The 21,198-nt window shown below is 38.3% G+C and overlaps 1 protein-coding gene across 1 annotated transcript; it reads left to right on the forward strand.

Moving 5' to 3' along the window:
• Positions 1–236: 236 nt before the first annotated feature.
• LOC147759696 (mucin-like protein) lies at positions 237–20,153 on the forward strand. Its single transcript, XM_086998197.1, has 26 exons — positions 237–395; positions 666–783; positions 1,405–1,553; positions 2,475–2,562; positions 3,075–3,248; positions 3,849–4,020; positions 4,394–4,571; positions 5,008–5,128; positions 5,572–5,706; positions 6,304–6,563; positions 8,170–8,338; positions 8,731–8,985; positions 9,512–9,741; positions 10,171–10,283; positions 10,639–10,838; positions 11,018–11,134; positions 11,436–11,555; positions 11,747–11,875; positions 12,134–12,256; positions 12,917–13,039; positions 13,361–13,464; positions 14,023–14,129; positions 14,433–14,626; positions 15,567–15,774; positions 18,448–18,845; positions 19,227–20,153. Exons 1-26 carry the CDS (start codon positions 279–281, stop codon positions 19,463–19,465), a joined length of 4,341 nt encoding a protein of 1,446 aa, XP_086854323.1. The 5' UTR covers positions 237–278; the 3' UTR covers positions 19,466–20,153.
• Positions 20,154–21,198: the final 1,045 nt, after the last annotated feature.

Below are 21,198 nucleotides of genomic sequence, written 5' to 3' on the forward strand. Positions count from 1 at the left end.
AGAGCCCAAACACATGTATGAGCCCAAAATATTGATGCACTAAATTTTCATCTCTATGCTTTTAAACGACTTACTGGCGTTTGCAGAGACCAATGTTTCTGAAATCTGGTATTTATTTTAGAAATGAATTATTATTTATATAATGAATAATTATTAATGAATGAATGAATAATTACTATTTTATATATTAATTTATATATACTATTATTTGTTTTTTTTTTTGCCTCTAGATCTGCCACAATGGCGTTCTTCAGTTCAAACTGGAATGGAAAATTCACATGCCGTGGCGCTTTGGCACACGTTACTGGATGGACCGGCATGCTCTAATTGCACCGTTTTGGAGCCGCAGTGACGCCAGGCTATTTTCACGATTTAATGTGAATAGGAACAAAACGGTAACACTATTATAATCATTGATATAATAATAATAATAATAATAATAATAATAATAATAATAATAATGTGAACTGATCTTCAACTTCAAGTACAGATTTTTGCCATGTACCGTAGATCATTTCTCCGCCTCTAATTATTAAGTGTAATTAAAATTCTCTCTAAATATGCTGCCACCGACACTGAAAACACACAGTTTGTAATTGAATAGCAGTGAAGTATAGAGCGTCCGTTTCAGAGATGTTTCTTGTTTAGAAATTTGTCTTTTCCAGCTGGTTTATTATCAAGTGTATGAGATGAATGACGGGAAGGCTGGGACAGAAGCCATCATTGCCCGAGCTACGGCCGATACTAAGCATTACACCCAAATCTATAACCAAGCACTCGCAGGTGATTAAAGGGATAAAAACTCATCGTATGAGATCTATATTTCACAATAAAAACATTGTGAACAACTCATAGAAATATAACATATTCTGTTTTACCACAAAAACAGCAGTTATAGCTATTATTCTGATATCTGAGCTTGTCTTTAGACCACGTGACTTCCATTGATGGCTAAACTATGTTATAATCTCTTAAGAGATTATAACAAAAAACAAACTTTTTAGAAAAAAAAACAGGGAATTACTTTGAATGTCAAAATGGATTCATTAACCATTGGTAAGTATGGGAAAATTGTTGTTTACGAAGAGTTATTATCCCTTTAAATTACAAATGATGACTAATATTTCAATTGATTTTTGACACGTGTTTAAATATTGAAGCCAAGTCAAGTGCACATATTTTAAGTATGGATGGAAGAGTATTTACTTTACTTATTTACTTTCTTTATTGATAAGCTCTAGCTGTCTCTATCTCAGATCATGAATGCGTGGCTTTCCTTAATCCCGATCAGTTTGCAATATTATCAATCTTTCCAAAAAGTCTAATTTTGCAAAAACTCTATATATTTAAGACTACATAATATTAATCAGCTGACGTCATCTACACTCGTTTGCATTCTTCCAGAATTCGCCCCCACCTGGGTAATGGTGGTCACGTGGACCAACCTCCCGCCTTACGTCAGCGACTGCTCACACTGGCGCTGGTACTATTATATTTATCGTTACGGATATTATAACAACCCTTGCAGCACCACCAGGATGCAGAATTTGCCGGTAAGAAAATTATTATATCTCATCCAATGGTGTAATTCAGTTGTGATGCCTTTACTTAATAGTACCTGTTCCAGTACAGTACTAAACGATACCTACCGTGGTTTTGCGAAATCTAACCATTCCCACGGATGGCACGCTCTTTGGCCGAGTCAGCATAGGATGAGCGGGAAAACAGTGAGATTAGATTGGCGCCGTGTTATTACGTACAACTGGACCGAATATGATGTGGTCGGTTTTTAGAATTTTAAGAAATTGTTTACTGTTTTTACTTATCATTTTACACTGAACTGAAAGTTTTGAATATAAAATGTTAAAAATACAATATGCATTAAAATTTCAGCGCATAACAAACGCGTGGTGACATACGTTGGCTAATAAAAATAATAATAATAATAATAATAATAATAATAACAAGCTTCTTATATGGCGCCTTAAGTGCTACCTCAAGGCGGCTTACAATAATGAATAATATAACTAAAATCATTAAAATCACTACAATATTTAATCTAAAACATTCATTGGAAACTTTACAATTAACACTACGAAAAAAACATTATCAAAATATATAAAAAAACCTAAGAGATATAGACAGATTTAAAAAATCTGTCATAAGTGTGTCATAAGTCCTTGTATCTCTGGCAAGTATTAAAATTTCACGAAAACTCAGTGATTGTGATTTTCTAATCAGTAGCTGTTTATTATAATTTGATAATATTTCATTTTGTGCAAGTTGAATATCATCCTTGCTGATGGCGTTCATACACTACTTATCTTATAGCCCCAAAGTCTCTCCGAAAATAAAAAAAAGGAAAGAAAGTAAGCAAATAAGTGTGAATAGTTATATTATCATCACCCTTCTTCTACACTTGATCTAAACAACAAACCGTCCGCTCGCTTTTCACTGAAGGCATTTTTCTCCAGGTGAATAACTTCCAAGCCGTCCTGATGACTGACGGCCAGTTTGCCTTCGTCAAGTTCATATATCCAGATATAAACTGGGTTTACGAAGGTGAGTGTGACTGGAGCAATCCCATCAAGGCTCGGTTAACTGTTCTTTGGTGAAAAATATTGCAACTTTGAGGGTGTACATGTGAGTACTAGAAGGTTTAAAGTGTACACAGTGCGTGATGAAATGCATTATTTCTGTTCAATGTTCGTTATAAATATATAAGTTGTCATCAAAATGAAGAGCCGTGCAAAAAGACCGGTATCGCCATTGTGTAAAATAAAATTAAGAAATACACGTACCAGTAATAGATGGCTATTCAAAGTTGCAGTATTTTCTTAGAGGAAAACTTAGTAAGTATTCCTTCTCCAATGTCAACTTTATATGGCATTTCGTTGTTATAAACATGTTTGATGCTATTGTTAGAATAAAGCAACCATCGCATGGACGACAATGTTATTTCCATGGTTACCGCGAAAGGGCGCAGGAACAACCCGCAGGTCCTCGCAGGGTAAGAAAGGTTAGATTCCGGCGGCACTGTATGACCCGTTTGCAAAAGACCCATTTTCTTTCAGATTTCTCCAAAGCCGACTTCGAAAGATTTGTTTCTTCCTCCATACGGTACGGGATGCCAGTAGCGGGGTACAGCGCGGGGGACGGAAGTGCTGATCGTCAGAACACCTACTACAATATGCCAGCTTCCGGGAAAAGCGTCATGGCGGAATTGGACACGGATGTTGGAAATACCGGTACAACTCTCTCTCTCTCTCTCTGCCACATTTTTCTTGAGCGGAAAACTGAATTAAGAAATAAAAAAATACGGAGTTCCTTCATGGATATGGTCAATCAATTCAATAAACGATGGCACATTCTCAATCATTTTTTTCATGGAAATTATTTGGCTTATACATAGGAGTCACCTAAGAAGTCTTGCAACTCGCGACAAATCGTTAAATCTAGCAAGATTGGACTAAATAATAACAGACTATCCAGTATTGAGTGGATGCAAATAACGAATGCATGTTGACAGTATTTTTTCAATGGATATTTTTCTGTTTGTTTTGATAAGTTCTTAAGAATGTCAATCCTGTGTATAACAACATGTATACGCTATTTACTTAAGTTTTGTCATCTAAAGCAGCTTCCTGGCACATAGGGTTTCAGTTGACAAAAATGTAGCTTCACCTCACGCGGATTCTCGCATGTTTTTCTCGTCTCGTGCGACGTCACGTGGTACCGACTACTGTAGTATCTCGTTGAAGGCTCTTTTGAGGGAGAATTCCATGCATGTTGGTATCATATAGAAGCGAAGAAGTGCCACCAATTACTGAGAAATATTTTTCCTTTAGGTGAGGCAGGTACCTGGCTGATTCGCCTGGAGGAAAACAGTGGCGAGGGAACCGCCATTTTGCAATGTTATCGGTGGGCGAAGAAAGAGTTCAGACGTTACTCCCGGAAACTCAGTAGGGCTAACTTGCGTCCGTGCCCATGCAATTTGAGACAGGCTCGGTGGGACCGACGGTGAGAATAGAAGGCATAAGTGGCTCCCTCTTTTAAAGAGAAATGAAACAAGACATCTTGGGCTTTTGTGATATTGTACCATATAGGCTATAAAATGCTGCTTATTATCTACATGTATAAAACAAACATTCTGGGAAAATGATTGAAACACTGGAACAAAAGTTAACATTTGTATCTGTCCTCAACAGAGTATTACAGTGATACAAAGTTAAAGGTTATTTCGGGCGTGTATTTTCTCTATTTTAACAAGTTAAACTGCAATTTTGTGCCTATTAAAATATGTGGCATTAAGTAGGGTTTCTTGTCCACTTTTTGTTATGTTGTAAAGTGTATGACATTGTCACTATTTGTCAATTGATGATTCTGTCCCCAGGTTTCGTGTCAACTGGTGGAACACTCAGGACTATGACGCTAACAGAATATGCTACCGATCGACTTTCCGGAGAAGAAATTTGAGACGGAGATGCTGTTACTCAACATTGCGGTTTTCAAATGACTGGGGCGCTCTCCTGGTTGGTAGTCCAAATGGAGGGCACGTGGTGGATGACACAGTGAGTATATGTGATTGAGATGTAAGTCCCATTATCGTTACTATATACTAATTTTCAGTAATGTAGACCACCGGACCGAAAAATATAAAAATCCAATTTATCAGATAATATCTAGTTGATAACGAATCGAGCAAATATGTTTGCATTAAAAATATAATTTGAACGACGTCAACCACTTTTTGATCTCATCCCTTTTCCTCGGTTGCAAAATATTTTAGATAGCTGTAACCCAGCAAACACAGACCGCTATTATAACGTTTCCTTAACGTTTATATAAAAATAACGTAATGGTAACGTTAAAATAACGCTCTGTGTTTTCTGTTAGAAGAATCAAAAATTTAATGCAGATTGTAACAGTACATGTATAAATATATAAAGTGCGCCTACACCTTTTATAACACGTCCATTACATTAACCCTTTTTCCTCTTCTTCCAGAACACAGCTTCAGAGGAATACGGGTATCAGAAATGCTGCGTGGAGAGCACCTTTATGTGCCAACTTTTCTACGTTCTTCTATCATCCAACGACTGTGAGGGATACAGGCCACCACGCCGAAGTAAGTGTCTCGCTGATAGTGTTTCATGGTAACGCGTTCCAGTTTTCAAGCTTAATTTTCCATTATCCCCTATCGGATCGTGATGACATATGTCACTGCAGGATTATTCAGGATTATCTCTAATGTCATTAAGTAAATAGGCCCTATATTAAAGAGCATTGCAAGAACAATGTTCAATAATTGACAAATCCACTCCGCAAGTCATAGGGACCATTCTCATAGATAATTGGATCGATCTATCTCCCTGGGGAGTCTCACTAAATGCTATCAACTCAACCGGCATAAATGTCTGTCACGCCTAGTAAAGCTGTTAGGGGGTAACTATCTTTACCCTAGGTCATTCTGTAGGCGTGACATATGGGAATGCGCCAAACTTTGTCCCGCACGCCACACTGAAGCTGATGCCACAATTGCTTTTTGATCGTGACGACGTATTTTTGCAGGAAACAATGGCGGAGAGCCTCATCTCGTTACTTTGGACGGTCTGAACTACACATTTAATGGCCTGGGGGAGTTTACATTACTGGACGTCGATAGCGGAGAGATGCAAGTTCAGGCACGGACGAGAAAGCTGTCAGGTACATTGTCAACTTTCTGAGACATCATAGGTGCGACTACACGTAGGCCTATAACTAATTTACCACATAAATTCGCAGTTCTGAGATATATTTCATATGGTGTATTTATATATAGTACATTTATTGTTTCAAAATCCTTTTTTACGTCTTTGTTAACTGCATTTCGTTGTAAATGTATTGGAAAAAATTCTGAAATCGTTTGGTAGATGTGATGGTGGAATGACACCCTTGAAGTCCAAAGTCTCGAAACTTAGCTGACAGACGAAGAGATTTCTTGGGTTTTATTGGGGAGAATGCATGTGGTCTGAAATAATGTCAGTCTATAACTAGGGCTGTTTGGCAACGAAAAAACCTGACAAAATATAGCCACGGATACATATACAGTGTACCTGTATATTTCTGGTTGTTTTCCTTTTACGAATCACAGACTATTGCACGCTAACGCAATTCCAGTACATCTTTTGGGGTTTTTTTTGTAAGAAGACTAAATTTGACCCCCACCTCACGGGGATTCTTGCACACTCCCCACTCTCGTATGGTTCCAAGCAGCACTTTGTTTTTGGTTACCTCTGGTGATTCCCACTTCATACATTTCAGAAACCTCAAAGGCCACCGTTTTCACCAGTGTTGCAATACAGCTTGTCAACCACAGCCTCATTCAGGTGAACCTAAAAAACGGGACTGAGGAAGAGCTGGAATTTTTTATTAACTGCACCATGATTGACATTGGAAATTTCACAAACGACACCAGCACACATTCTCTGCTGTCTGATACAGTGCTTCTCTCCCGTCCGGAGAATAATTCGTTCCAAGTGACGTATGAAAACGGAATAACCGTATCTACGAAAGCTCTTAAGGTATCGTTAGAATGCTAACAATGTTGTCGAACGTGTATTTGTGCTGGGTACATGTCTCTGTAGTAGATCTGAAATTAATGATTGAAATTAAATTTAATATGTAACGACTGGAAATGTTTTTTCCCCTTGTGGTGACTTGCGTTAACTAGCTACTGTTTAAACACATTCCCACTATCTGTAGCTAGGGTCTGTGATAAATTTATCATATTTTGTTGACTACACACACTGGACAATAGAAGTGTCACCCCCCTAAATCAGAGTAATAAAAGTAGGCAGATCTTGGGTAGTTATAATGCCTGGTCTATTTATAATGTGACTAATGAGTATAAAACTGCTATACCATGAAATTGTATTGTTGGTCTTGTACAGGGGGTACATGTACAGCAAATGTTATTCCTGTCTTCCTCCAATATGGCAAGATACAGGCAATTATCTAACGGTTAAGGGCGTCAAGTTATTAACCTGAAGAGGCGGATTATCAACAATGTCAGAATATCGATACAATTGAATTGTTCAGTCAGAACCGTGCAGAGGGTCTGGTCTCGGTATAGAAACATGGGATCAAGAGACAAATGAACTACTGGCCGTGAAGACCGACGACTGATTTTGATGTCCAGGCTGTCAAAGTTCGACACTGCTTGTCAGTTGACAACACAATGGAGCAATTTCGCACATAAGAATGTGTCTGTGAAAATTGCTAGGCGTCGGTTACATGCTCAGAGAGTGTACAGCAGGGTAGCAAGACTGAAACCTCTTATATCGTTACAAAACAGGCAACGTAGAGTGAACTAGGGTCAACATGCACTGAATTTTCGAACCCGGAGCAGCATATTCACCATGGTGTGGGGCTGCATCAGCATCCCTGGCGTGGGCGAATTGATAGTGGTTGATGGAAACATGAATCACTAGAAATATATCTATGTTTTGGAGTCAGGCTTGCTACCATCTATTACTAACTTGTTTGGTGACAGGAATTATCCATTTGTTCACCAGGATGACAATGCTCCTTGTCACAGGCCCAGAGAAGTTGATGACTGGTTTGACCAACAGGACATTCGCAGGGTGATGTAGCTTGCCCAGAGTCCGGATGCAAACATAATAGAAAATGTGTGAAATGATATGTCAAAACTTTTGACAAATGCCCGTCTAACCAGCAGAGAAACACTGTTATATTCAGTGTTTCATGCTTGGGCCAGCATAAGCCCTGAACGCATCAGGCAATTATGGCTCGTAGACTGGCACCTATTATTAGGTCACGTGGCTATGTCACTATAAGTACTAATTTTGGACTTGAAACTGCAAATTTTGGTAGAATGTATATTATGTTCTCATTTTGTGATTTTTTTGTGAAATTTAATGTTAATAAAATGATACCAGGAGCATATCATTCCGCAGTCAATTATCTCCCCCATAGTATTGATTCAGTAGGGGTGACACTTCTATTGTCCAGTGTGTGTATCTTTTAGACATCCTTTTTTCAGCGAATGATTTCGCAGGAAAACGGAAATTTATTATGGTAGTTGATTTAAAAAATCATGTGAATTATGCAGGGGTTCATCGGTTACGGCACTGCAACCGTCCATGTTATTAATGCATTTTCCTGTAGGCTGCATTATCAATAACCTTGGAAGTTCCTGAAACCTTTGAAAACCGTACCAAGGGCCTGATGGGGGTGTTGAACGGCGACAAAAGTGATGACCTCACGCCTAGCAACGGTGCACCAATACCTGAGACGTCATCAGAAGGTGATATATACCACCAGTTTGGAATGACGTGTAAGTGGCATTGAGCTGTATTGATAAACACCATTCTTTAGCATTTTCGCTTAGATTATTGAGAGAAATGAAGCATGAATATATTATTACTGTGAGTATACATGCTCATCACAAAATTCATTAAAGGTTAGAATTTTAAGTTAAGGCTATAAAGATATGCCAAAGGAGAGATATAATTGCATCATAGAAATGCATAACATACAGGTACTGGTAGACTTATCAAGATCCTCAGAACACGGGATTTGAAAATAAATTGTTATGGTAGTCGAAGTACACTGTAAGAAAGGAATGTGTGACAATGCGATCGAAGTACTCTATGTTTCTTGCATATAAAAAATCCTCATAATAAATTTCGTCGTTACTTATTGCCCACAAGTACAAATTTTCTTCAGGGATGGTTACGAACGAAACAACCATACTCTGCTACCAGGCTGGCGAGAGCTATGAGATCTACAACTTCCCAAACTTTATTCCGATTTTCACTGACAATATAACGTTCGCTAACGCTACTCTCCAAGCGGCAGCTGAAGCCCTCTGTGGATCCGATATGTCATGCCTCTTTGATACAGCCCAGACAGGGGATCTCAGTTTTGGCGAGGCAACTCTCAGTGAGAAAATTGCCAGTGACAGAGCTACCTTAGACTTAGGTGAGATGACATCATTTTATTACATCATATTAGGCTAATAAGTCGGCGCTCTACAAAATGCACGTAACTACCCAAACCATATTGAAGTATCCGTGAAAAATACCGGTAGACTGCTGCAGATATGACATTATAAGAAGTTTCCACAAGACGACACCTACGCCATCTGGTGTTGTCCGAGTGAACAAGACTGTGCTACCCGGGCGAAAGCTTTCTGTTTAGTTTTGGCATTTTGAATCGCTGCATCATTTCAGTGCTTATTTAAATTACTTAAGAAGCCATCATGATATCATGCTATCATACCAAACTACAGATTGGATTTTGGGGAAAAAAATGTAAAAAAATTGAAGTATCATTTTCAAAACTCCATTCCTTTAAGCCAGTACAAAACATATGAATCTACTCCACATAATTTTGACGCCAAATTACTTATTAGCTGTCCTACATTTCTATTTCCGCGGAGTATAGCATCAAAAAACGTCTTCATCTTTAAAAAGGCCAATATTTGCAAGTGTTTTTTTTCACGTAGATAATTTCCCGCCAAAAATCACCGGACCCAGATCACACAAGGTCCAGCGTGGTGTATTGACCACCATAACAACCAACGTGTCAGACGCCAATGATGACATTATCACATGCCAGCTCGAGACAAATGGCTCTACTTCTGCCAATCTATCGCAAGTTTCTGGCGACGAATTTAACGTGGACATTCTCATCAGCTCCATATCGGAGGAGCTGAATTTGAAGTTGATAGCACAGGTACAGTACACGTGTACATATAGGTGGCGTGGTCCGTGTATGAGAGGGCAAATTGATTTCCTTTACGTCAGACAAATTTGAAAGCTGATGTCTTTTCATTAACCTTGAAAGAAATTTAAAAACAACTTTACGTTGTACACGTTAATATTTTGATTACTCTGATAAAAATGTTCTTTTTATTTGCTTCTAATTATCAAAAGATATTTAAACATTACAGACAGAGAGATGGAAGGGCAAACAGACCAGTAAAATTTATTTCGACAAATCTGAGGTCATTTGAGAGAAGTCATTTGAAAATAACTATATTTGTAGATAAGGCGCTTTGGTCGTTATATAGGCTACCGCGTGTAATGAATATTTATATCAAATACATACTCATCACACACACCTATTTGCTCGATATTGTTTACTGCACACATATTTCCTCAGGACACCAATGACGCCAGAAGCACCTACCAGCCAGTGATAGAATACTGTCCTTGTGAAAACGGTGGCACTTGCCCATCACTCACAGCTTCCGAGCTGGAAGAAGCATCATCATAGTAAGTTTAGACAACAATAATGTTGAAAACCATCTACCGGGTTTGTTAAACAAGGTACAGATGTAACCACAAAACTGTATCTACATATTCCTATCCGAATAATTACATAATTGTTACTTGAGCTTGGAAGAAAGCAATAGATAGATAGATAGATAGATAGATAGATAGATATACTGGTACGCATTCGCGTGCCAGGACAAAGTGATGACGTCGCCGCAAAAAGAACAGGACACACCCAATGTCCGGTGCGATCCTTATGTTAAATAATTTGGTCTAATGACGAAATATACTCAGTTTTCGGTCGCTTGTAATCCTGATGAACTCATCATTATAAACTTACACTTTTTTAAAACAGCTTCATCGTCATGGAATGCACTTGTCCAGACAGTTACACGGGAACGTACTGCGAAAGTGACATTGACGCATGCGCAGAGAACGCAGAGCCCTGTTATCCCGGGGTTCGTTGTCAAAATGACCCTCCTCCACGCAATATAACTGGGTACACGTGTGGGCCTTGCCCTGAAGGGTATACTGGGTACGGGAAAACATGCGACGGTAATTATATGAGCCACCCTGTAACATGGCTGTCAATTAATTTATCAATAAATAAACAAATCAACCAATTAATTTCATAGATTGATATTCAAAAGTAGTTAAAATTGAATCAGTCAATCGATCAACGGATCAGTCGCTTAATTAATTTAATGCGTGGCTTTACAATTTGATAATTCCAGATATAAACGAATGTGTCAATGGCAGTGAATGTGACCATATTTGCATCAACATTCCGGGATCATACGCTTGCTCTTGTAACACGGGCTATCAGTTGGCCACTGGAGGGCGCTGTGACGGTAAGATACATGTACATAAGTCTGTACTTGTAGTTTTCTGGTTTTAAAGTCGGTAATATGTCCAAATACAGTCCCTCCATTATTTGCTACATCAAGAAATCCCCACGCGTACGCAAAATCGATGTATTTCCGTATTAAGTAAAAAAGGGTATTACCAGTATAGATGGTACCCTTTATTTCCAAAATATTTGATTTTCTTTTTCTTGTGCTTGATCCGGGGCCCGATTTCGATTACACAATAAACAGTACTTATTCTCCATTGATCTTAGTTTTACACTCTTCATATTTGACGGTATTTCAGATGTAAATGAATGTGTCCCAGCCAGCGACTGCTCCCAGACTTGTATTAACACGCAGGGTTCCTACACCTGTGGGTGTGACGCCGCCTTCTCCCTCCAGGCTGACGGCAAAACATGTGCTCGTAAGTATAGCGTTTAATAGTTTGTTGGTCACGACTGGTATTAGAAAAAAAGCCATTCACAAATTCACAAATTCACAAAAACCTCTGTTTGGTGCTGTTTGTCCATATTTTTATAAAAACGACAACAAGCAATCAGGGTTCGAAAATCAATCTTAAAATTGCCTACCATTTTAGATATTATTCTATTCCAGCCACTACTGCGTGCACCACTAATATCGGCTGTGATTTGGTGAATGGCTGGTGTTACATAGATTCATCTCGAACCAATCAGTGTGACTGTAAAAAGGGCTACACTCTTACTGGAGGAACCCAATGTAACGGTGAGTGAGAGTTACCTATAGGTCTGTAAGTCTGCGCGTCTGATATCTAATTGTCTAAGCTCTTTTGAAAATGGATGAGTGTTAAAAAAAGGAGTTAAACCTCCTTGGCTAAAGGAAAAACGTCAGATTAAGCCACCATCGTTACTGAACTGTCACGGCAATTTCAAACATCTGTAAAAATTAATTATTGTCATATGTCTTTGATTTCCTACAATTACAAAAATTAAAACACATCAATGTGATTATATCTCTTACCAGATGAGGACGAGTGTTCTACCGGCGCAAACAGATGTAACCAGCAATGTGTGAATACTGTGGGCTCCTACAACTGTTCTTGTAACGGAGGCTACACCATGTCAACTGACGGCTACACCTGCAAAGGTAGGTTGATTTCCCGACTTTTCCTCAAATTGCATTTATGAATAAATAGATTGGTGAAATGGTGCATTGTTTTTGTTTAATCATTTTTTTGAGGTGGAAGCGGCGAATGCATTATAGACGAAAAACTATCAAAAGACCTTTGCATTGTCTTTGGTCCTATCTTGCAATAGCGAAGAATCCTTTTAAACTTATTGGATCCAGATGGTGATCCAAATCACAAATCGCCACTGAAATCGAACCACTTTTGACATCAAAATCCACTCAAACGTTTTGATTAAGGCTGTATGACGACGAACAAATAAGCAGACAAAGAAAATAATAAACAAATCATTGAAAACTGAGGTGAATTAACGCTTAACCTCCTTGTCGAAGGTAAACATACGCTGTATTTGTAACGTGACAGAGTGTCCCCCATGACAGAGAGTCCGCTTCCCATTTACTTGCACAGGTACGCTTCGCCCTAGATTTTGACTCAATTAGGTCAGGCTAATCCAAACCATTATAACTAAATGGAGGGCGGACTTTCTGTTACACGGACCTTCAGTTTCGTTACACCTGAACATTACCATGTTTTATTTTGTTACTGGAAATATGTACATTATGTGTATTTGAGATATTTTCTATAATGTTCACTTGAAATAAACTATTTCCATATTCCAGACATAGATGAATGTAACCAGTTAGCCTCGGTGTGTAACTCTACGCAACTGTGTATTAACAGTCCTGGTGGATATAACTGTACCTGTCCTACAGGCGCCGTGGATATCGGGGGCGAGTGTAGACGTAAGTATGTGTATTAACAGTCCTGGTGGATATAACTGTACCTGTCCTACAAGCACGGTGGACATTAGGGGTGGGGTGGGGGGCAGTGTAAACGTATGTACATGCCGGCAGGTCGTAATTGTTCTATAGATACCGACATTTGATAATATACTTTTAGAACAAATATGTATATACCAAGGTGAACAGGTCTACTGTCGTAACTGCCATTGGCAAAATGTATAATTTTAAAGCAATATTTTGAAGTAACAGGTAATAATTTCCTCTCTGATATATAATAAATACATAAAACAGCAGGAATTATTTTTCATTTTATCTGTTTAGAGTTTGCTGATGACGTCATGCCGGCCGCCGCGGAGACCAGGACTCCAAGCACAGACGAGAGAGAGAACGCAGTTAGAATGTCCGCCCAGATGGAAGTATCTGACGTAAGTTTATGAAACCGCTGTCTAATATAACTTACCCTATCGTGTTTATCTGAAGTTCTCTCGCCATTATTTTTTATGTTTTTTAACCGGAGTGGCAATTGTTTTCTGCAACACCCCGCCAGATTTATCCTGCTGTACTGCTTAGAATTAACAGTTACATCCGGGGTTCAGCTATTTTACTTAGTTTATGAGTAACTTTACGAGTGCCAAACTTTGCAGGGATCTGGAAACAACGATGAGGGTGCAAGCTGGTCGTTTTGGTGAAGGTCGTCAAAAATAGATATTTAATCTCTCGTCAGTTTTGTTTAGACCTTGATGGCTATGGGGAATTGTTTAGGTTTCCAAGGGATTTGGGATTTTTATAGTTTTTTCTGCATACTTAGTACATATATTAGTACATATCCAACGCACAATGTTTTTCTTTAATTGAATGCTATATGTGCTTTGAAAATCGGATTCTGTATGCATAATTCCATTACTCGTACATTATTTTTTGTTTTGAAGAGTACCGCAATCCATCCAATGCTGACATAAATTTTGATTCTTTCTTTTGGACAGTATACGGTTGCCGTGGATACAGCCGTTACTACAACGATAGCTTCCGCGGCAACTACCTACTGCGCAGGCGGGAACTGTTCTTTGATAACGGCGACAACGCGAAGAAGGTGGGCATAACGCCTTTAAAGCATCGCTGAATGCTGACTCTGTATAAAGAACATACAAAAAATTCTATTTAAATTAAGAATTGGCGATTTATATTAATCAGTCAACAGAGTATATTTATAAAATAGGCATTTATGTACTGAATGGCCATTTTTTAAACAGTGGAACACGTACAACGCAACGCCGGTAATCTAATGGAAAGAATAGTTTATTCTAGTTATACTTCTAAGTTAGTCTTGAAGTGCAGGTAAGAGTACCAAAAGTAAAAACAAACATGTAAAGGTATGACGCTTATTGTTTACCAGGAGGTCCACGCCCACCCTTGACTTCAGCTACAACTTCGTTCTGCGCGTGCCAGGTTACCCAGCCCCATCTAGCGATGAACCCACCTCCATAGATCTGGCCTATTACGTGCTCACAGACACTGGAGACATACTGCCTGTCGCAGATTTGGTTGCCGCCATGCAGGACGCACAGACAGACCTTCAGATCGCTCTAGGTAAGGTACCAATGGACTTGTTTTACCCAGGACTGGCTTATTAAGGACCGCAAGTAGACGCAGAACTAATGTCATCAGACTACAATTCACGTTGCATCTAAGCTTTTCTTGGTTCGGGTCTTATATCCTCCCATTTTGCGCTATTCTCTACCGTTTGCTCGGAATAGTGCCTTTGTCCTGTTTTTATTTTTTCTATATATTCCGTTTGTACACCAAAGTATGAACTGATTTTTTGCGCGTTTTATTGATTCGTTCACGTGATTGCTGATTTACATAATGTACCTCAGTACCTGTTATCAATAAAAATATCTAACATTTGCAAAATCAATTACCATTATTAGCAATTAAGAATATTCAAAAGTACTAAAATATTTCATTAAACATTTTGAAAATAAACACACAGCAATACACAGACAGAGCAATACTACTACATGTAGGTGTATAATAATCCATGTAAGGCTAATGATAAATATTATGATGACATACAGAATTGAAATAAATGTGTGTCTCTGATTCCTTGCCACCTCTGAAGGTTCTGCAGCGTGAACAGCAAAAGTGATGGTGCAAATCAGATACAAATATGAGTGCATTCAGAATAGCGAATTAACAGTTCCACAGATCAAATAGAGCGATCGACCCACTATAAACGTTGTCGCTTAATTCTCGACTAGACCCTGAATAAGGATAAGCATTCAAGTGGGTCGGCCATATTTAATCTGCGTTTCTGTTAGTGCACTGTTCCGAATGCGCTCTAACACATGAAATTAAGGTTTTTTCTCTTGACGGTGGCAGATAGCCATTATTGTATGTAAAATAGACAGATATCGCATAGTCGATATGCATGCTCAGCTATATGGATGTTAAAAGACTACTCTAATCCAATAAATTATTTTTCTTTGCAAAACAAGCCCCTGGTCATCAAATAACATTTTATCTCTAGGCAATGTCAGTATAACACAGGTTGGGTACCTGGTGGTACCTGTTACTAGTTCCAACGCCACAACGCCAGCTGTGAACGCCACGACACCGGCTGATAACTTGGTTTCGTATAGCGTGGAGCCAACATACTGGATATGGGGAGTGGCTATTGGTGGAAGCGTACTGCTGATTATCATTATTGTCGTCATCGTTACCGCTGTTTGTGTCAGGTAATTGCTTGATTAAGTTCCTTTTTCATACTACAGACTTGACATTTAATATGGAATATTTTTTCCAAAACATAATTCATCAGTTTTTTTCTTATTTTGCTGACTGATAAATGAAAATAAGGATTAAAATCGTGTTTTAATAACTTTTGATAATCTCTTCGATGTCATTGTGACATCAGTTCATTAATTGAATTCGTCAGTGAAGCAAACAAAAATACATTGCCTATTTTAAGTCATACGACAACCATTGAAAGCGATTATTTGGATCTCCATAGTTTCATAATTATTGTATTTAAAAGAGTTACACGCCCCACAAAGGCCCCCCATGTCAGTGTCTAGTCACAGCAACAGTCGCCGTTACGCTTGACCTCATCTTGCTGCTACCGGAGCTTTCAAGCCGCAAGGCATTTCTTATGATAGGCTTTTTAGAGTTTAATCAGGAATAAAATTCCAGAATACGGTTAAAACTTCGGCGAGTAATGACCAACCCACATATTGTCTATGTGGTTCAAATATGGCGATTTTGATGACCACGGTAGCTACTCATTCCCTTGGTTCTGTAAGTTATTTGCTATTAAAAGTGCTCTGTGTGAACCTGCAACCTCACCTTGCAACCTAAAATTGTTCCTAATGTGTCTCCTATCAAATGATAGTCAAGTGGTTCCCAGATTATTCCTTTATTTGATCTGGTTCAGGTTTTCATCGATGACTAACATTGGTGTTTTGGCACCAATGTGGCATCCACTCCAAATACTGACACTGTCAATGACCCTAGTCACTTAAGAAGTGGCACCGCTTCGTCGTAGGCCTCTTCAGGACGTCTGTAAACTCTGTTTCGACCAGTTTAGCGGTACAGGTTAAATGTGACCTCAATAAAGAAAGCCACGCGGTTTCAGTGTTTTACCCAGAAACTGTCATGGTCCCCAATTCATTAAAGAAACAGACTAGGCTGCTTTGCTGTTTACAGTGGCTTCCTCAGAGGTCGCCTGGAATCCTAACCTGCTGAAATCAGTTTGGTGTTCGCTAAGAGCATTGAAAAACAAGTTTTGGTGACAATTTGTCCCTCATTCAAAACGGACTGGGTGGTTTTGGTTTAATTGCAGCAGCATATCCTGAAGGACAGTGAGTCCTATACCCTGGTGGTAAGACGTCGATGCATTGGGCTTGGTCTCTGTGTAGTGCCTCAAACTGGGCATAACTCTATAAAACTGTGTAGACCGTTCCTTTTGACACAATAATCTGTCTGGCAATGTCTGTGTTTTTCGCGCCATTCTGGCACAGCTTAACAGTTTTGTAAAACCCTGCTTAACTCATTTTACGCACTGCAAAACCGACCGCTTGCATGCAAAATTTCAAATTCTTCTATGCAGTATTTGCCAACATATGGATACTTTTTTGACAGAATCATGCTTCACCAAAGCCAAGCTTTGACTAGCCCAAAGGAGCACTGTCCAATTAAATCACTGCATATTACACAAGGCAGCAGTGCAAAAGACTAGGTAGTCAGTTAATTGGCAGCGACACACCTGACTTCACACTTCTCCAGTCAGATGTCTTATATGAAATCTGAATTTTTTGAAACAAGAACGCATTTTTACCTAGGTATACCTTTAAAACTGAAATATTCCATATTAAATGTCAAGTCTGTATTATGCCGAGCAATAACGGGAATTAAGTTGTAAGAAGCTAGGGAAGGATAAATCTCAAATATATTTTTCACAGATGTTTTATCCAAAATTTGATGCTAAATATGTATCTTCTTTTATTTCCACAGCTGGTAATTAGGTGGGAAAATTGAAAATTTTCAAAATGGCAACCAAAACAGCCTTTGTGAACATGTAGATCATAGATAAATCATGCATTCTATTTTAAGTATCCTAAAATGTTCGGCTTTAGTTGTTTGGTAAAATTCTAATTCTTCCTTATAATTCACATCCAGAAGGACTTGATTCTTAACAATTGTTTTAAGAGATGACTAGGGTATTACTTAGCCTTATACCCCCGTCACACTACAGGCGGAATGAGCAAGAATGCCATCGGAAAGACAATTCTTTGTGCGTTCCTGGATATTCTAAGAATTCCGAGTGCATTCCAAATATTTTTACCCATTCTTGTGGCTGTCCCGAATGTTTTGCTCATGGTAAAAACTTTGGAAGTGCATTCCAAGTGGGAAATTATCGAATGGCATTTGAATAGTATTCTAACTGCACTATGACTGCATTCTAAATATTGTCATGGCATTCCGACAACATTTGAAACATTCTGTTCACATTTGAGGGAGAACCGAAATGGCAAGACACTTCAAATCCTGCTAGAATGAGCCAGAATGCAACTCGAATGCATCTCGATCCTATTTCAGCCAGCAATCGAACTACAGTCGTCCGACATTCGTAGCGTATTCTAAATATTCTGACTGCATTCTCTCAGCATTATTGGTATTCCTAGTTTTTCAACTACATTCGAGCTGCATTTGACAGATAATACAGCCGGAATGTGCACGAATCATTTTAGGCGGATTCAAGCGCATTCTGAGTATTCCAACGGCATTCTTACAAGAATTTAGGTTAATTTGTAATTACTTTTCGAATGTAGTACGAATTTTTAAATTTAGACATTCCTGCTGGTTCTGCTTGATTCCTGCTGATTCCGAATACTCACAATTTATTTTTCCAGGATGCACAATGCATCAAAATTTATGACTGTGGGCACAAGCGTACTCCCGCCGAGCCCTACGCTGAGCAGTACTACTGTCCCCGGAACCCAGAAAGGTAGACGACTGTTACACTCTAATACCATGTTCGAGAATGGCGTTAACGGGGAAGAATCCACACCGAACCCTTGGGTTTGCGATGCTACTGCCCCTGCAGTCCAAAAAGTTAGGGGGCTATCACAATCTGATACCGTGTTGATCGAGAGTGACGTAGACAGCATGGACGATGCCAAAAACGACAAATTTCATCCTTTTGACAATAATGGTGGCGATGATGATGAAAGGGGATCTGACGGCAAAGCACCGCAACTAGAGAATAGGGTAGATTGTGATGAAAGGAAACATACCAATAGAGATACAGGTAGGTTTGTTTCACATGCATGTGTCTCGTTTTAGTGGGTATTGGGACATTTTTTATCGCAAATATACTATACGATGGCAAGGAATATCTTATCCAGACGCGTTCGTCCAACATTACTTTGATGAATTCAAACAAAACTGCAGTGCTCTCCCATAAGAGGAGTGTAGTAGTACCGGTATATTCAGTTTCACTGCCTATATTACCCACCTCATTTTTTCTAATTGAATATTTAGCCTGCTGCAAAGTGTTGATGATACTCGTACCCCAGTACATGTAAATGCTAAGACGTTCTTAATTACTTAGAACTGCCTACCGCGCTATGTGTTAAATGTGCACGTGGCACGATACAAGCATTAACAAGTTATTTATCCTTTGTCTCAGATACAAGTGATCGTGATGATGATGATGATTACCACGATGATTACGATGGTATGTTTTTTGATGATGTGAGAGGCTACGACGACGTGGACTACGACGACTGCCGAGATTACAATAGATGGATCAGTTCACCACGTGTATCTTATGAATTTACTCCGCCTGCAGCTAGTAAAATGCAATTACAGAAGACCAATACAGGAGACCACAGGAGCTGTTGGGAGACAGAGAGCGCCACTGAATAATTTTATGCCTGTAAAGCGCCCTCTTAGCTTCGTAAGGCTTGAAGAAACGAGACAAACCGAAATGGCATTTAGTTTAAAAAAATGCACACCCGTAGCCAGGGGGATTTGGGGATTAGAAAGAACTCCCCTTTGGCCGAGAAAATGCCCCCTCATGGTAATATTTTATTTAGGTACACGGAGGTTCCATGGTAAATGGTCCATCTTTACAGAAAAAAAAAAAACTGGCTGATGTCGCAGACGACGACCAAGACAGGCCCTACCGGAACGCAGGCTAAGTTCTAGTGGTTCAAGTGGCAAGTGGCGAAAGTCCTTACGTTTGTTTCTCAATTATAACAGACGTCATTCAAACTTCACCGTCATAAAGTTATAGACACGATGTATATAATTTAACATTAAAAATGTCTTTTAGTTTCATAAAATGTAATGCCATTTATGATTTTATATGTTTGTAAGCTTTCCTGATATTATAAATGTTCTTTAAACTTTTCATTTTTTTTCTAAATATGGCCCACCACTGAAGGATACAGATTTTTGTTAATTGCGAACAAGGAAAAATAATATATAAAAATAATACGTATTGATAAAGTAATAAAAAAGGCTATTTTCCTATAATATGCAAGGCACAAGGATAAATAACTTTTTGGGTTTGTCTAGTTTCTTATTCACTCACGTTTTTTATGAAGGAAGATGTGGCTTGCTATATAGTTTTCTATTTCTATTATATATATATATATATATATATATATATATATATATATATATATATATATATATAGTAAGGTCATTTTTAAGGGTAAGTTTCTCCTTTTAATGCACAATCGGCTAGCGCCTAAAAATTTGTAACGTAAGTGTTTTTGACTTATTAGAAGTAAACCGATAGCAATGAAAGTGATTTTGTTCCCAAAATGAAGAAAAATCGTAGTTCAGAAAGTAGCATTTTATTGTATAATGAAATAAAAGGAAAATTGCAGAAAAAGCTCATTTATTCCTTGTGAACTTATATAACAATTTAAAGTTAAAAAATTCTAAGGTTGAATTACTTTGCCTTTTCCAACATATTTGAACCTTCTCCCTTTGGTTGACAAAAATCCATGTACACAGGAGAAATAATCCATTTAATTTAATCTGTATGACAGCATGAAGCACGTCTTCATCAAAACACACAAAATGCATGTATGTATAGTAAAAAAATAAAAACCATGCAAATATCCATTTCCGAGTATAATAGCTTTAACTGATGTACAAAATTTCAAAATATGTCTTAATTAACAGCAACGAAAAAGCAAAAATTGCGGACGGAGTCGTAACATTATGTATCGTTGGTATATAGCTACAACACGTGTAACATTATGTAGACAAAATGTTATATTTGGTGAAATAAAAATTATACATCCAAATTATTAACATCAACTGTTAACATCAATATCAAATTATATATCTCTCAAAACACAGTTGAAGTTGACTGAATATATGCCTCTACAATGTACACTATATATCTCAGAGTTGTTGTAGTATTACCACAGCGTCTTAAAATACAAACAAAATTGTATTGTTCAAAATAGTGGCTCTTTGCGTTCTCTCCTTACAACTTATTCTCCACCAGAAATCAACTAAATGATGACGTCATTATGCAAATATTCTGACTGGACGGCACGGATTCATATAGATTGTTTCTTGATTTTTTTACTTAATGCTTTTTTTTCACGATTCTCACCTTATACCTAATGTACCAG

Source organism: Lingula anatina, chromosome 10 (genome assembly GCF_051362555.1).
Source record: "Lingula anatina isolate TDL-2025a chromosome 10, LinAna3.0, whole genome shotgun sequence".
NCBI lineage: Eukaryota > Metazoa > Brachiopoda > Lingulata > Lingulida > Lingulidae > Lingula > Lingula anatina.

Excerpts from the sequence above, each read along its gene's own strand:
- LOC147759696 (XM_086998197.1), top strand. The coding sequence starts at position 279 with ATGCCGTGGCGCTTTGGCACACGTTACTGGATGGACCGGCATGCTCTA. Across the intron at positions 2,563-3,074 it reads TATAAACTGGGTTTACGAAG|ATTTCTCCAAAGCCGACTTC; the intron begins GTGAGTGTGACT and ends ATTTTCTTTCAG. Across the intron at positions 11,135-11,435 it reads CACTGGAGGGCGCTGTGACG|ATGTAAATGAATGTGTCCCA; the intron begins GTAAGATACATG and ends ACGGTATTTCAG.